Here is a 16,607-nt window from a genome sequence, read left to right on the forward strand (position 1 = left end):
CCAACCGAAATTGTTTTCAATTAAAATAGTCAAAGTATCAGTTTTCATTTTGTTTTTGCCTCAAAAGGTGGCATTTTAATATTTGATTTCAAAGAGATTGGCTAAAATTCATTTCGATAGTTTGATAAATAAAATGAAAATTAAAAATAGTATAGATTTCATTGAACTGCAAATGAACTGCAAAATGCACATTTTAAAAGATGTGTTCAGTAATCTTTTAAAAAGGCTTTTTTCAACAAACTGGTTACAGCTAATTACTCTATGAGAAATTCTTTTAGGTGAATGGGATTAGTTAAAAGCTGAGAGTATGGACTGCCATACCTTAAAAACAATAAGAATAATTGTCAACGACTTAACCCGCCACAGGTCACCCCTTTCCCACGATCCCACGACACATCTGCTCATTTGTGCGCACTTTGACCTACTTCCTTTGTTGCTGTTTTACTTTCAGCTCGGTTGGTGTTGGGTTTGTCCTTTTACTTTAAATAAATCATACGACCCGTGTGCCACAAAAACCGCTGCACAAACATACCGGCATGCTCCCAGACCCCCACACACACAATAATAAATGGCAGAGGGGACCTAACACCTCTGCTTCTTATTCAGAGCATCCTTCTGACCATGTGCCGGGTTTCCCAACCAGCTCTTGATAAATTTCATCTATGGAGAGATGTTTGGGCTCCTTCTTTGCATTTTTTACTCATGAATGTGATTATTTTGACGAATTATAAAAAAATACAGTGCCAATGAAAGCAAACAGATTAGTTTAATTAAAAAAAGCATTACCTATCCAATGTTTCATCGTAGCTATAGTAATGATTCTGCTGAGAATATTTCTTTTAGGTATTATTATTTTTCCATTATTAAATGTTTCTCTGAGCGTTCTAGCACCATATACCAAGCTTAATACCAATGTGCACTCTTTAATTATTTATGCCTGTAATTTGTATGGGAATTGCCTTCGATTTGTTGTCGCTCTGGATTTCCTTGGAGACGTTTTTCGGTCAGACTTAAGCCTGTGTTTATGTAGCTTAATTATTGATCAGTGCATGCCGTTCGTGTTGCATGGCAGGGCACGTAAGTGGCTGCCACAGAATTCAGAGCTTCATCACCCGGAAGCCGAAAATTGTGGTTTCGGTTTGTGGTTACATTTTTCCTAATTCGACGGTTCATTGACACAAAATCAATGTTCTAAAATTAAGCCTGGGCTAGACTTGTGTGTCCCCAATTTGAGTCTGTTAAAGGCCGTTCATTAGGCTTTTAGAAAAGAAAGTAGGTTTGAGCACAAACTTAAAATTAAAACATTGTGTAGAGAAAACACTTAGTTTCCTTAAACAAATCTTGACAAAAAGGAGCGTGGTATAGGCAACAGTCTCAAAGAAAATTAAGTGTGTATATTTAGATAATACGTACCAGCAGGTTTACATGAGCCCCGGAGTCTGGCTTCTATGATGTTTGAGCAGACAGAGCCGAAAAACAAATGACTTCTCACTTGTCACACAGCAGCCACGGAGGGCTTTCCCCGAAAACCCCGTTTCCAGTTGCCAGTTACCGCCTTTGGTCTCAAAGTAGTCAATATTTTGAACTACATAGAGAAGCATGTCGGCAGGAACTTGACACCAGCAAGTTAGACACTTAATGTTCGTACATATGTACGCACTGAGCGTGTTACAAGACGTTCCCCGAGCCCTGCCCCCCGATTTCCTGTCTTCAACTTGTGTGTGTTGAGTGCTTAACGCTTATTTTATAGTAATATATGCCCCTGCGAGCAGGTCTTATGGGGATATTGAGGGCAGGCCGACAGGAGTTGGGAGGATTTCATAGGCAAGGGAAGCGGAAATACGCACCCGACATACACAGGCTCAGGATTACCAGTCAGTCGGTCTCTGGGGCTCATATCTATCTTTATTCCATTGACTTTTTGTGTACTCGCCTAAACGACACTTTGACATTGATTGCACTGTGTGTCTACTTGCCAATGATCCACTTTGTGAGCTTACCAAATTGGTTGACGTGTGGAGCTGAAAGTATATACTTTGAGCCAAATTGAAGGCTTTAATTTTTCTTGACTATTCCTTATAACATAATACACATATTTTAGAAATATTAAAAATATATCAAAATATATATATATATATATATATATATATATATATGATAAATATATCATATACTTCTATTTAATGCAATCATATTTTCTTTATTACTTTTGGACGACATTTTCATTCAGATCCCTGTTTAAATATTATTTCTCGGTCTTTGAGTGTGTGGCGTATTCAAAGTTCTGGTCTTCTGACATTTTGTTTGTTCTTCTCCTTGCTAGACTGTTGCATATTTATCTTTGAAGCGACTGTCTAGTATAGTTCGACATGTCCTGGCAGCCTTGCTGTCACAGTTTCCCGGAAGTTGACTTTGACCCTGAACTGGTTTCTGTTTGCACAGATTGTGACCGTTCTACCGAGATGTTTGAAAATGACAGTGAAATATTGAAACGAAGATACTACGTCGTGTTTTGTTTATTCATGATTTTGTGCTACATGGCGAACGTCGTCGACCGTCCAACGGGACGTATGTATGTGCAATGTGCATTTTAATCTTGTATCTATCTGGTCAAAAGCCAATGTAAAACGAAACCGGCTTTCGCCCATTAGCCGGATGAGGTAGCTTAGTCCTCCTGCCGCATCCTTTCGTAAATATTGATTGCAATCGTGGCGAATCAAATTCAATTACTAGGATCGAGCTGCGTACTCCGGAAGCTCTCTCCTTTTGTCTGTCCATCCGTCTCGATGGATTTCCTTTTGCCCTGCGTAGGTCTATAAATAGCCGTTGCCAGGCATCTCGAAGCCAGGCATCTCAGTTGGTATTTCAACCTGCTCACAAAAGGGACTCGCATGTTCGCATGTGTGGGGGCTTGGGTATGTGGGTATCGGAGTGGGAGTGGGAGTGAGAGCATGGTTGGGGATAATACGTTTTCAGGTCCTTTACACAAGGACGGCACATGCATCATTAAAAATTCAGCAAGTGTAAATTAAAAAGAACCATATACGACGTCGCCATCCTGCACGTAGGTGCATCTTCTTTTCCTCCTATTACTTTTCAGATATTTTCAATAAGACAACGTGCTGTATTACTCACAGATGTGGTCAAAAAAATAAACCAAGTGTATTTTAATTCGAATTTTCACACTTCTCCAAATTTAGAATCAAAAATGCTTTGTTTGGCTTAAGCATTATTTTTGATTGACATTAAAAATATTATTCCCCTTACCTCGAATGTCAGGAGGAGTGCCACACATTGGTTCCTTTAAAATTTAGCTCGCTGCATACCAGATGAGTTGGCGGGCAAACAAGGAAGTTCAGATTAAATTTCCTTGCCGAACATGAAAGTGCTTGGCAGCCGTTTGGGTTAAAAATATTACAAAGCTCTGTACTTGAAGTTATCACGAGTCCTGGAGGATGTGCGAGGCGTGGGCTTCAAAATACTTAATTACATTTTCAACGCACGCAGCTCTGCACATGCGATGCATCCATCACAGAGGCACAGGAAATTGTAAGTTGTAGTTGTAAATTGTATCTAAGCAGCGAAACTGGATCCCGATTGATGCTTTTCTGCGTAGCTATCGCATTTCTTTAGCCCGGGCTGCCTATCTATCAAAGAATGAAAGCCCACATGCACAGTAAAAGAAAATGTTAAAAGTAAAAATTAAATTGGTTTTTAGAGAAAACAGTGTGGTTGCTTATAAGTCATTGCTCGAGAGACTTTAAATTTTTTAATTATTAAAAAAGAAAAATATTTATACTAAAAAAGTTACCAGTTCTTTGCAGTGTTCATCCAACTTTATGATATTTTCCATTTTTTATATTTTTTACACCTACATAGTCTGTGAGGAAAAACGCTTTTGTCGGCGGAATGGCGGAAGTTGCTTCAGCGTGTGTGTATAAATGTATGTGAAATGTGTGAATTTGTGTCCCACACACGAAGTCGATAAAACTGTTGGACTTTGCATGTCAGGTTCCTCATCCAAGGGAGGCAGTGGCCCTCTCCCAAGCTCCCATGCTCGCTCGCCAATCAACCGATGCCTTTGTCCTTTTCTGGGCCGCCACAGTAAAACTGTCATTGTCATTTAAATGTCTTTTGACTGCTACTGTTGCTCAGATGCCCAGGCTCAGTCCCACACACACCCACCGGGTGGGAACTATTCACAGAAATTAAATTGAAAATGGAGGTCTGGACGCCATTGTTTAAAAAGCTCCACAGAACCCCACTCAATTTACCCAACTGGGTGCCAGTAACAGGTTGTTTAGCTAGAGGCTGCAGCACCTATGTGGTGCATTTTATTTTTAGAAACAATGAAATTCTGTGGTTTGTGTAACTACAAAAACAGAGCACTAAATAAATATTGTTTAACATATTTTTAATTGCTGGTGGAGAGTAATATTTCTAATACCTCATCTTCATATAGGATTACTTTTAAATCACTACCGTTCTATCACAAACATATTTTAATAAAAATTGACATTTTAATACAAATTGGGTAATAATTTGTCAGTTAATTAATCCGTAATAAACGAGTTTGAGCGAGCATGTGTTTAATGAAATGAATTAGTGTTTCGAAATGTACACGGCTTAAAGTTAGACTGGCTATATGGACTATATAACCCAGATTGTAGTTTACTAACGCTTTTAATTCAACGGCACGGTTGTCAACCTCTCACTGGTTAAAGTGTTTGCCATTGTAATACGAATTTAATGGTAACTCAAACACGCCGAACAGCCGGCGAATAGTGGCCACCTTATCAATGTTTATAATGTGTATACATGCTATCCACACATTGCGGCGTAATGCTTCTGGCGAGGACAGAGTTGTGTTATATCGAAATTCTAAACTAAGTGCTGAACGCGTACATTTGTGTATGAGTTGCCGGCACAATCCCAAACCCAATATACCTAGTATGTGTACTTTCTATACCCTTGAACGAGGGTATCGACATTTGTAGGATTTCGGAGTGAGACTGTGCCTATCCGACGCGTCTGGAATGTTTGTCGTGGCAGCTGCATGACGCAGGGTTCAATAATCAATTAATCATTTTATGTATTGATGGCTGGTGGTAAATGGTTGCGGTAAGAAAGCTTGACCACGTCCAGATGCCAGCTTTAACCGAAACCAGACTTGGCAAGATTCAATTATAAAATCATTATATTGACAAATTAATTCAGCAGAGTATTGTCTTCGTGTGCCTTTTCAGTTTAAGAGTAGACAGAATTCAGGCAAATGTTTAATTTGTAATTTTAAAGACTAGGCTACACTCGAGAACTCATTCGGTCCTAACAACGGATTATAAAAACCTGAATCATGCAACACACTGACGGCATGGGAAATAGATGCCTCTCATCCAGCTGCCACAGGAGGTATGCAACAGTTTTTCCATATACGGTCAGGGCAGCCATATTGAAAATTTTAATTGGGAACAGGAGAGAATCCGGTAGAATGGAAAATACGGCAACAGCCAAGATAGACGGAGTATGGATTTATGCGCAATTTATGCACTACGGTGCAATGGGAGTTTCACTTCGTTTGTGGAATAGCTTGAAGCCATTTTCGTGCAAATATTAACTGACTGTTTTTTTTCAGACTTTGGCTGGCCGAACCGGCAGAATGATGCGCATTTCGACGGCAAAGCATTCCAAAATTAAAATCGAATTGTAAAGCACTGAGCGCCTACGGCAGCAATAAGGTCCGACAAGGCCAAACGAATTAAAATCCAGCAACGGATATTTGATTTTGGCCACCGCGGGGTACGAAACCAGCCAGTTTATGCGACTTTCTTTTTGCATACCAATATCTGCTCATACACGAACCTACACAAAACGCGGGTACACAGCCGCAGGACACGGACGAACTTGAAATCTGGAATCACAGTGAACGCAGTGGAAATCGGTGTAGCATGTCAAGTGGACGAAGCGCCCGCCTGCCAGCCACGCCCACCCAAACCGCCAACAACAAACTCCGGGCGGCAGCAGCAGCGGCGGCGGCGGCGGCAGCAGCCGGAGAGCCCAACAGCAACAGCATGCTGCAATACACCAGCAACAACAGTGGTACAGTTCCGACCACGGCGGGTGGTGCTGCCACCTCAGGCCTGGGCATGGGCAGTGTCATCAGTGGCAGTGTGGTGAGCATGGGCTTGAACGTGAGAGTTGCTGGAATGAACTCCGGCATGAACAGCGGCATGGGAATGGGAATGAGCCTGGGCATGGGCAGCGGAATATCCGGGGGCGTGGCTCCCTATACTCTGGGCTCAAACATCGGCAGCACTTGCGAGACGCAGGTGGAGCACATTCCCGTCGATTCTATCGATGCCCTGGGACCTGAACTAAGTGTGGCCACGACCCAGGTCCTGGAAAATCTCTCCGAGAACGAGCGCCAGATGATCATCGAGGTGCTTAACCGGGACGAGGCCTTGCGCCAAAGGGATGCCACCAGAATGATGTAAGTAAAGTCTTTCAAATTTTTTATATTTGAATTTTGGATGCGACTCCTTTTAACTGTGATTTTTCGATGCTGATAGGACATTTATTTTATCCTTTGTTCTTCTGAAGTCAAAAATGACCTTTCGTTTTAATAAATAATATTCTTGCTATATTTTGAATTTTTTACTTGTAAAGCACCAACAAAATTGTTCTCTTATTTCAGTATTATTAAGTAAAATAAACCACGTTGCAAAAAATAAAATAAATGAACTTTTTATTACAAATTCCTATCAGCATCCAAATGATCGAATTTCTTGCTATTAAAGGAGCTTTCAATTTTACTTCTCTTCTGCATTTTGTAAGTTTAATCGAAAGTCGTCTCAGAGCCGAACTCCATTGCACTCCTGCAACTAACTAAGTCAGGTATTTTCTACTTCATTTGAATCCTTTTCACCAGCTACCCTTCTTTCTCGCTTAATTAAATGCGCAAAGAAAAAACGTTTTATTTTTGGCAGACAATGCACTTTCACTCCAGTTCCAGTTGCTAATGCACTTGGAACAAGCTTTTTATTGACTGCACAAACTTTGCCACTCGGTGTTGGCATTCTCTGCGGTATTTTGTCCTCCAGCTGAAGTGCACGTATCGCACATTTGGCGGCCGCAATTTATGGCCCGACATTTGTGCGGTGGCAAGGGTCCTCTAGTCCTTCGGATAACGATTTTGGAAAGGGGCTATGTGCTTACCTGGCGGCACTCGGGCGACAAATCACGTGAGTCTGCCGCTGGCACTGGCAGTGGCATTCATCCAGTTGCCAGTCAGCGAGTCCCGCTTGGTTTGATACTGCTTACCGCCTCTTTTTAGATGATATTCCTGCAAAATGATTTTCATTTTGGGGGTAAACATGTTTCAGGGACTCAGAGACACAGATTGTTTAAAAGATCGATTCTCTAATCGATTCGCCTTCAAAATCCTGCAAAATGACCATGGGGGCCAACAAGGCCCCCTGTGTAGGCCATATCTCTTCCAATTCTCATCCGATTCTTGAGAGGAATACCTTAAACGATTTGTGGATCGATTCTCTATCAAGCAGCATCAAAATCTAAAAACAAAATTTTTTTGAGTTTTCCTGTCAAATTTGTTGATGGGTCCCCTTCAAAATCCTGTAAAAGAGCCCTGAGGGACAATATGGCCCCCTGCGAAGGCCATATCTCTTTCAATTCTCATCCGATTCTTGAGAGGAATACCTTAAACGATTTGTGGATCGATTCTCCATCAATCTGCATCAAAATCTAAAAACAACATTTTTTTGAGTTTTCTTGTCAAATTTTCTGATGGGTCCGCTTCAAAATCCTTAAAAATGCCCCTGAGGGCCAATATGGCCCCCTGCGAAGGCCATATCTCTTACAATTCTCATCCGATTCTTGAGAGGAATACCTTAAACGATTTGTGGATCGATTCTCCATCAATCTGCATCAAAATCTAGAAACAACATTTTTTTGAGTTTTCTTGTCAAATTTTCTGATGGGTTAAATGTATTTCGTAGGCAAAGACAATCTCCTTATTTTACATAAATATTTGTCCAAAAAAAATGTATTTCTAAGGATACTCCCCCAAAAAGAAGTTATTTACTTTCAGAGCTCTTACTGTAGTCAGAAACATCCTTTTTTCGAGGAACAAAGTTCGCTTTGCAGGCGACTTGGCTCCTTTTCAATTTCTTGGGGCACATACTCGTGCCGCAGTATTTCGTGACCCTCAACGTATTGTTTGTTGTTCTAGTTCCAGGGCTTTCCCATCCGCTTTTAATGCTTCGTTAACTTGGGAGGAAGATGGGGAAAAAATGCGCTGGGTGGATAACGAGGCAGGGAGGCGAAATGAGGGGAGAGAAAAGGTAGCCAGATCCGAGTTTTATGCTGCATTGGCATTCAAATAACTGGAAAGTGTTTTCATTGTCACGCCGGCGCTGCCACAAAATGGAAAGCAATTTTATTGTCCTCTCACTTCTTTCTTGCTCTATATTTTCTCGTGTGCGACACTCACTGTCAGTACTCGTACACGTTTTCCCTTTTAGACAATTATTTTTTAAGCCTACACAATAAATCGATAAATTCTTGGTTTCGCCTTGACGTCAGTTAAATCCTTAAATTTTTGTGTGCCACAAATAAAATCAATTAAACCGAGTTCCTCCCCCCCCAAAAAAAAACGAGAAACGATTTCAAAATGAATTGGTATGAAATGGATTTTTGCTGGCGCATAATTAATTAAGTTTATGACGCTTTTCGCAATGCAATCACATCAGCGGCACTTAAAATTTATGAGGACCATTAAGCAGTTCCCGTGTTGGACGGACTTATAGAGATTTATACTGCAATACGAGTACATGTTCCTGTACCGAAGTTAGTACACTTTAATGACGGTATTTTGCGGCCAACATATAAACATATAAACGATTCCAATGGCCTTGCCGACTCTAGCAATCTCAGCCCATAAATCCCTTCCGTTAGCAACAAAGTTGGCCTGCATCTCCCGCTCCAGCTCCCCATTCCCAGTTCAATTCCTTTTCGTTAACTTGGCTCATTTGGCCATTTGGTGGGTGTGCGCCTTTCAGTCGCCCATGATTGCTTAATCATGTCGGCCACTGTTGGGGCGGAAATAGCTAAATTGAAAAACGCCATTGGAGATTGGCGAAGGCGAGAGGAAATGCCTGTCGGCCAACGGGTCACATGTGGCAGGTCCTGCGATGTCCCCTCGATATGTTCTCTTACGCGTGGCTTGACACGGACTCAACCAACTGGGTCAACAATTGATGCTTTCATCGCCATTAAGCCAGCTAAGGCTACAATGAAGCCCAACTTTTGAATAGAAATGTAAATATGTGAAAAGCTCTCAGAGTCAGCACAATTGCCTCTGCTAATGCCAAAATTATGCAAAGTCAGGTTCTATTAAAATCCACAACGACCCTTATTTTGGCAAAACTTTATGGACTTACTGTACCACAGGGCTGATCCATGTTTTAAACAGAAATATGAGTTAGCTGATGCCTTTGAAGTCCTGGGAATAGCTTTAAAAAGCTAATGCTTATTTGTTGCTCACCTTCTAATTATCTTTGGCTTAGACATTATAGCTCTCTCCTTGCCACTGCAAAAGTCCTGACAGGTGGAACATCCAACAAGTGCACTTCTCTCTGACGGTCTGGTTTAATGAGTTCATGAAATGAGTGCGGTGGCAACCCGTGAGGATGCCTTTGCTTCGCCAGAATCCTTATTATTTTTATTGAAATGAATATTTATAATTATCTTCTTGTTTTGATTTAATAATAATTTCTCGCCAAAAGGTCAACATAAACATAAACATAAAGTTTTATTAAGTCATGTTTACAACATATTTGAAATTTGCTTTCAAACTTTTGCAAAACAACCTCCAATATCTGCAAACTTTTGTTCCTTTAAAGTTAAATTTAAGTTATGGCTGACCATCAAACACGACGTGGCAGCTTCCACACATTTACTTCATTTCCGTTAACACACACATACAAGCGGACACCAACAGGGGCACGTTCTCGGAGACTGGAGCTCTGTAGGATGAGTTGGGACGAGGGTCTACACATTCATCTAGCTAATAACATTGATAATGTCGGTAATACTTGTTGAGTAAATTAAATCTAATGGAGCGCTCGTTCATCATTCGCCGGCAGAGGAGACTTAATTAAATGTTTTCCCAACAAATGTCTGACGCGCTCGACGCCCTCAATATTCAACGGGAAAATACACAGAAAGAATTGTTTTCGCGGACTTAACAGAGGAGCAACCACTTTCCCCAACAAAATATTAAATATTTCCATAAAAAAAAATCAGTTTCAAAGTTAAAATGTTTCTTTTTATTTGTAGTTCCTATTCTTTGACTTGTTGCGTCGCTGTAGTTGAGGATTTGCTTTCTGGCGTTTCTTTAGCCATGGCTTTCTGCTCTCTAGTTTAAGCATTTTCCTTGATAATGTCGTTGATTACTTTTAATTATAATTTGGCTGCTGGGCAACAACGAGAATCGCTGCTCATCTGCCGGACTACCTTCTTGTTCTGCCCAGACTCCCAGATGCCGCAGTCACTTCCCGTTTGATGGCCATCAGAATGAACTGAAAACTTTTGCGCAGTCAGCTGAAAGGCTGAGTAGCGCGGATAAAACACAACGTTGCCATGGGTCTACACTTTTATTACACCGGCCTTTATGTATTTTGTCATCAGTCGCCTTAATTGGCCGCTTAACGCCCACTCACCGCCTGGGATCGGCTCATTAGGTCGTCGTCTGTTCAGGTGTCTGTGCAGGTGCGATGATACCGACTACTGCTGGCCGGGTAGGTGTCCGACCTCAATGACCTCAGTCTCTACGAGGGCGCAGGAAAAGAAAACTAAGTGAACCTAAGTGTAACAAAGGTCCTGTCTTTGATTTCAGTTCATTTGATACTCGTATCCTGGGGCTGGGGTCTTGGTCGATTGCAATTTGCATGCAAATTAGTCGAGCGAGAGTAAGGAGGAAGAGGCTCCTGCGGCAATTCTAATTAACGCCACGCATGGTAAATGTTTCGTCATACATGCGGTTGACCGGAATGTTAATAAACATATTTGTGGAACAATGGCTTCGTGCGGGCGAATGTTCCCAAAGTGCCCAGCCGCATGACAAACAGTAATTAAATACAATTTTAAAATGTTATTCAACCATTATGATATTTGTCAGAGCTGCATGTCAAGCCAGGGCATTCCCTGTTCTATTGCCATTCATTAATGTAACTGCACTCGAAATATCAGCGAACTGGGGGACGCTTGTTTTTATAAATATTTACTCCAAAAGTTCACACGTTAAATGAATGGGAAAAAGTGAAAACAGGGCTTAGGTGGATACTGAACACTCTCCTTCTATTCAAGTCGTCTGCTCTTTGAACTTTAAATCTATTTAATTAGAAACTGGAGTTGACATTTCTTTGCCATAGCTTACGGCTACAAGTCAAATTAATATCTTGACGCCGATTTCCCTCTTTCTGATAACTTGTATCGGACTAATTTGATTTAATAACACATGCTATGCAAAGAATTTCTTCAGAAGTTGGCTTTTTTGTACCAGAGATAACTTTATCAGGGAAATTAGTTTAATAACAAATGGAATTCAAATGATTCCACTAGTACGATAACTTTTATCAGAGTATTTGCATTTGTTATCCGGATGTATGCAAATATTTGCCAATCAAGGCTGGGTGTTCCTTTATAATTAATGAAAATTGGCAAACAAATAATTGGTCAGGAATTATTCAAAGTTTGTGGTTTTTGGCATTTTTCAATGGTAATGCTTACTAGTGGTATAAATTATATTTTGGTTTCTAAGAGTGGGAGATAGGTTACGATGAATATTAAGTAATCGAAACCTCTTGAAGCCAAGCGATTAAGGTTCTTATCAAATATAGTTTAATAATGAAATATCGAGCAATAGTTTTGAATAGTTTGATTTATTAAGTTTTTCTTCAGGTCAAGAACCATTGTTTTGTAGAAATAGCCTGAGGCAGAGTATAAATGTGCACTTTGTGCAGCCAGTTTGAGAAATTTTAGCAATTCACGCGAACGAAGTCGAAAACTGGAGAACAGTGAGAACAAGAACAATGCGCTTTTCCGAGCCGCTTTCTCATACGTAATTAGCTGATAGCGAGCGACATCGCCAGGCGGCCATTCCGCCTAATGATAATGCGAGAAGGGCGCCTTCTCAGGTAGCTGGCATATCTCCGTGTCCGAAGCGAGAGAGTATCTGGGCAGGTGAGCGAGCGCTGGCCCGGCTTTCAACCTGCTTTCGACTGCTTTCAATTTGCCGTCAACCGCTCGTCGTGTTTCAATCGCTGCCGCAGCAGCGGTCAAATCTCGGCGATCGACTTCCAGAGCCGCGACTTCAGTCTACGAACGCGTCTCGAGCCGAGCGAACGTCGCCGCCTCGCTTCTGAAAGATACTCGGTTACGTATATGAGTGTGTATCTTAAGCCACATATATGTGTGTGCGCTTGTGTGTGTGTGAGAGTGCGATGAGATTGCCGGTTTGAGATTTGTGTATTTCTACCTGTGCCACAAAATTTATCTTCTGATTTTTTTTTGTGGGGCCTTTTTATTCGGTCTGATATCAGAATTATACACACAAATACGAAATTCGAAAAAAGTATCTGGAAGATACCGCACGCAGTGGTATATGCAAAGCAGCAGCGACGAAGCAACGAACCCAGCGAACACCGAAAACGAATTGGATAATTTATTTGCCAAACACCAGAGAATTTGGCGGATTGGCCAAGTTTACCAAAGCAATTTCAACGAACGACAAGAAGTCCCGCAGCCGCAGAAGCAGCCACTAGATACGAAAGTATCTCGAACTTCGAAAGGTAAAGAATACCAGTACGTGGTCGTACTCTTTCTATGGTTTGGTTGCCATAACCGTTTTGTAATTGTTCCTCTGCATTGGAAAGATGCTTGCACAGTAGGAATTCGCGGCCGGGCTCTGATTATTTTAACGGTGTTTAAATTTAATTAAGAACGCCAGGGAGGAGTCAAAAGAACAAAGAAACAACTTCACCGCAAAGGTAAAAGATACTTATGTGTCCCCACCCCGTTCTACCGTTCTTCTTCTGACTTGTGTCCCCCATCATTTGTGTATCTGTATCTGTTAAGTTGACTCGTCGAAGGCACACATTACACACCCAGATCACGCGTGTATGGATACACCCACACCGCCCCGCCAAGTGCCTGGCCTGGCCTGGCCTGGTATCTGGCAGATACTTTCGGTCGATTCACATGCCTGCGTGATGTTATTGTTTTTTGTTTGGTTTTTCTTCTTGGCTCTTGTCTTGTTTACCTTTTCTGCTGAACTTGCTGTGGCGGGCGGCAAGCTCAGCTTAATTCTTATGCACGTCTCAGACTTTTTGATGTTTGCAATACGGCCGCCATGGCTACGCCGGAGATTCGGTGCCATTACCAAGTTCAAGTTAGATACATTTTCAATTGGAACTGAATTCGCAACGGCTGGAAACCTGGTCCTAGTATGACTAATTCTCTTCCACGACGATTGAAACAATGGAAAAGTGTCGTGTTGACACTGCAGACTACCTTTTCCATACACCGACTGAGAAGCTTTCCTGGAAGGCCTCATCGCCAAGTCAGAAAAGCAGCTTCCAAGATGCTTAGGACTTACTAAAAATAAATAGTTAAGAGCATTTGATAAATGTGAGTGTGGAGATAAAGTTTTCCCTCGTTTGTAGACACACCTTAAACCCCATTTGTTGACAGATTTCTCGACAAAACTTAAATAGGAGCTTGTCTCATCCAGAAACTTTTCGCATGACCCCGGAGCACTCGCTCCAAGTGAGATGTACCTCATATCTTTTGCCTGTCAGCAGTCAGATGAGTTTAATTAGCACTTGGCTGCATGGCCGTAATAAATTAAAAAATTCCTTGACATTCGGCTTGACACTGATTTTGTGACTTGGAAATAGCTGTTTTGTTTATTTATTTTAGTTTCGGAAAAGCATTCCCAAGAACACTGTAACATTCGGCGTTCGCTTTTGTCTTCTGGCTTGGCGATAAGGTCGAAATGAGCTAAGTTGCGTCCGCTTATCAGATGTGCCATAAAACCAAAGTACACTTGCTGAACTTATTTGTTGTGGACAAGATCCAAATATTTGGGCATTATGTCATGCGTACGCTGGAGGATTGGTGTTTTTAAGGAGCTTGACAGCTCCGAGAGATAAAAGCGGCACGTTCGGGTGCATTGACCAGGGTTGTTCCCTGGTTTTATGTGTGAACTCTGCCGGAGATGCACAAGGTAATTGGAGATTTTCCTTCGCCTTTGGCTTTCTGGGCCGAGGCCATCTCCGGGGCCATGTCTTCCCATTCATTAATCATTCATAAATATTCATTCGGCTGGCGCACACCACGCCTCACCACGCCCCTTTTTGCCGGCTCAAACATTTATCATTATCATTTCACCAGCTTCCTTAATTTTCCATCTTGTTTGCTTTTCCTTGCCAGCCGGTGTCGGCGACGGCCTTTTTCTATTTCCGCTGCAAACACGAAATATCTCTCAGAAATTTCTGTTCGTATTTCGGCCCAAATATGCATAGAAATTTATTATAATTAATGCGAAAAATGGTGACAGTTATTGGGTTTAATAACGATATTTTTCTTTCATTTCGGACGCGTTGTTGTTGCCTGTGGTGCTGCTGCTGCTATTTTATTTGCATTTTAATCAAATCGCATGAAAACAGCTGCCCCAACAGAAACATAGAGAGCAGGAGATAGCTCAGCCATGAGACACTGCCGGGTATGGGTTGGACATTTGGGCGGATCAGTGATAAACCCACATCAGAACAGGCGGGCGCCGTAATCAAGCCAGCCACATGCAAATCGGGTTAACTGTAGTTTAACGAGTGCCATCAAAAGTAAACCTGCTGATGATGAACCCCAGATTAAGTGATGAAAGTTTTGGGAGAGCACGGGAGAAAATATAATCTGCTAATGAAATTCCTGCGGCTACTTACTTTCAGTTTTAATCGCAAGCCAGCTAAAAAAATGGGAAATTGGTCACGATCTTTTTATTATAGCTAGCCAGATCGGGAGGTACAATTATCTAGTAAACATGCCAGAACAATTATAGGCAAATTAACGCTCTGCCTTTGGTTGCTGAACCCAAATTGGCCAAATCACATTAATCAGCGCAATTGAGCCGACCGCCAAACAAAAAGCCGAGCCGAAATAAACAATCTGAACGACAAAAACAAGTCTGTCAATGGTTGCCGGCGACTTTGTTTGTTTTCGCGTGTTTTGTTACCTGACAAATTCAATGGCCAAAATGGCTGTGAAACATTTTTGTGAATGTGACGGAAAAATCTGTAAACAAGCGGCAGAATGGGGCTGATTTAATCAGCCACAGCACGTTTATAGAAGTTGGTATTTCGCATATTGATGAATCAGAAGGCGGTCAACGGAAATGCAATCGAGAAGTTTGAGCTTTTCAATACACTGCAGAAAAGGTGATTCAGATATTTGCGGCGCCGCGGAATGCCGCCTAAAGAGTATTTATAGATACGACCTTCCTCCGGTGACATTTCTCCGTCTTAAAGCGTAACAATTTTGTTTTTGGCCAGTTGCTCCAATGTGGCCTAGAGTTTGAGTTGTTATTGTTATTGTTATATTGCCTTATTGTGGTTGGTGGTGTTTTTGTGGGGCATCAGCTGCCTCCAAGTGGCTGCAATGTGTCGCTGAGACAATTGAAATTCTTATTGAATAGAGCAGCCCATGCCAAGTCAAGCCAAGTGTGGAGCGGTTTATTTTCATTTTGTTTCGCATTGTGTGGCTCGAAGCACAAACGCCAACGGTCAACTGCCAACTCGAAATGTAAGTCAGTCATAATGGCCATAACAATAGACATAAGCTGAGTAAAATTGAATTGTATCTATCCGGTGGACGTGAGTAGATCTGACCGGGCCGGGCCCGGGGGCAGCTGGGTGCTCTTAACAATTTAATTATTGTTTCCCTTACTTAACAGATACGTTAGTTAAGTAAACGAAAAACAAAAAACATTAACAAATGACGTTTAATGAATACAAAAAGCTGTAGCTGACAGAAATTGGCTTAAAGGCATGCACTGTTTTCAGTTTCATTAAAAAAACATCAATATGTTCATCAGCGATTTAATTTTAATTGTTCCTTAAAATAATCCTCTCTCCATTTTTGCATAATTTTATTATTTTAATTCATGTTTACGGTGACATTCCATGGGCAGTGTCTGCTGCAGTCGCATTCACAGTCCCATTTGCTCGCATTGCATTAAAAATAATTGTTTATTTATAGCAGTCGATTGACTCGAAACCAGTTCGATGCACATCGATTAATGCATGGTAAATAAACACACGAACCCAAGACAGATCCAAGCTAAATTGCAGCCCAAGGGCCTCAATATGGAGCTCACAGTCCACCATATATAATACATATACAAATGCTGATATCATCTTTGGATAATTGCACGCAATTTTCACTCGGCGCCCACATGAGAATCTTGAGATGCCAGCAGCTACCTCACAGCGATATCCGTGGGTTGCATTTAGCGTGGGTCGTGTTTTTAGTTCAAG

At 41.5% G+C, this 16,607-nt stretch overlaps 1 protein-coding gene across 6 annotated transcripts in view; it reads left to right on the forward strand.

The window, feature by feature from the left end:
• Window positions 1-5,930: 5,930 nt before the first annotated feature.
• Window positions 5,931-16,607, forward strand: part of LOC6500906 (synaptotagmin-like protein 4) — a 49,473-nt gene continuing 38,796 nt past the window's right edge. For 5 of the 6 annotated variants that reach the window (XM_044718341.1, XM_044718342.1, XM_044718344.1 and 2 more), the window contains exon 1: window positions 5,931-6,487. In XM_044718341.1, coding sequence (XP_044574276.1) covers window positions 5,946-6,487 — 542 coding nt within the window. In that variant the 5' untranslated portion in view covers window positions 5,931-5,945. Of the gene's footprint in view, window positions 6,488-12,738; window positions 12,867-16,607 lie in introns of those variants that run through there. The other variant, XM_014911298.2, reaches the window with a different exon arrangement.

This window comes from Drosophila ananassae, chromosome 2L (assembly GCF_017639315.1).
Source record: "Drosophila ananassae strain 14024-0371.13 chromosome 2L, ASM1763931v2, whole genome shotgun sequence".
Classification (NCBI taxonomy): Eukaryota; Metazoa; Arthropoda; class Insecta; order Diptera; family Drosophilidae; genus Drosophila; species Drosophila ananassae.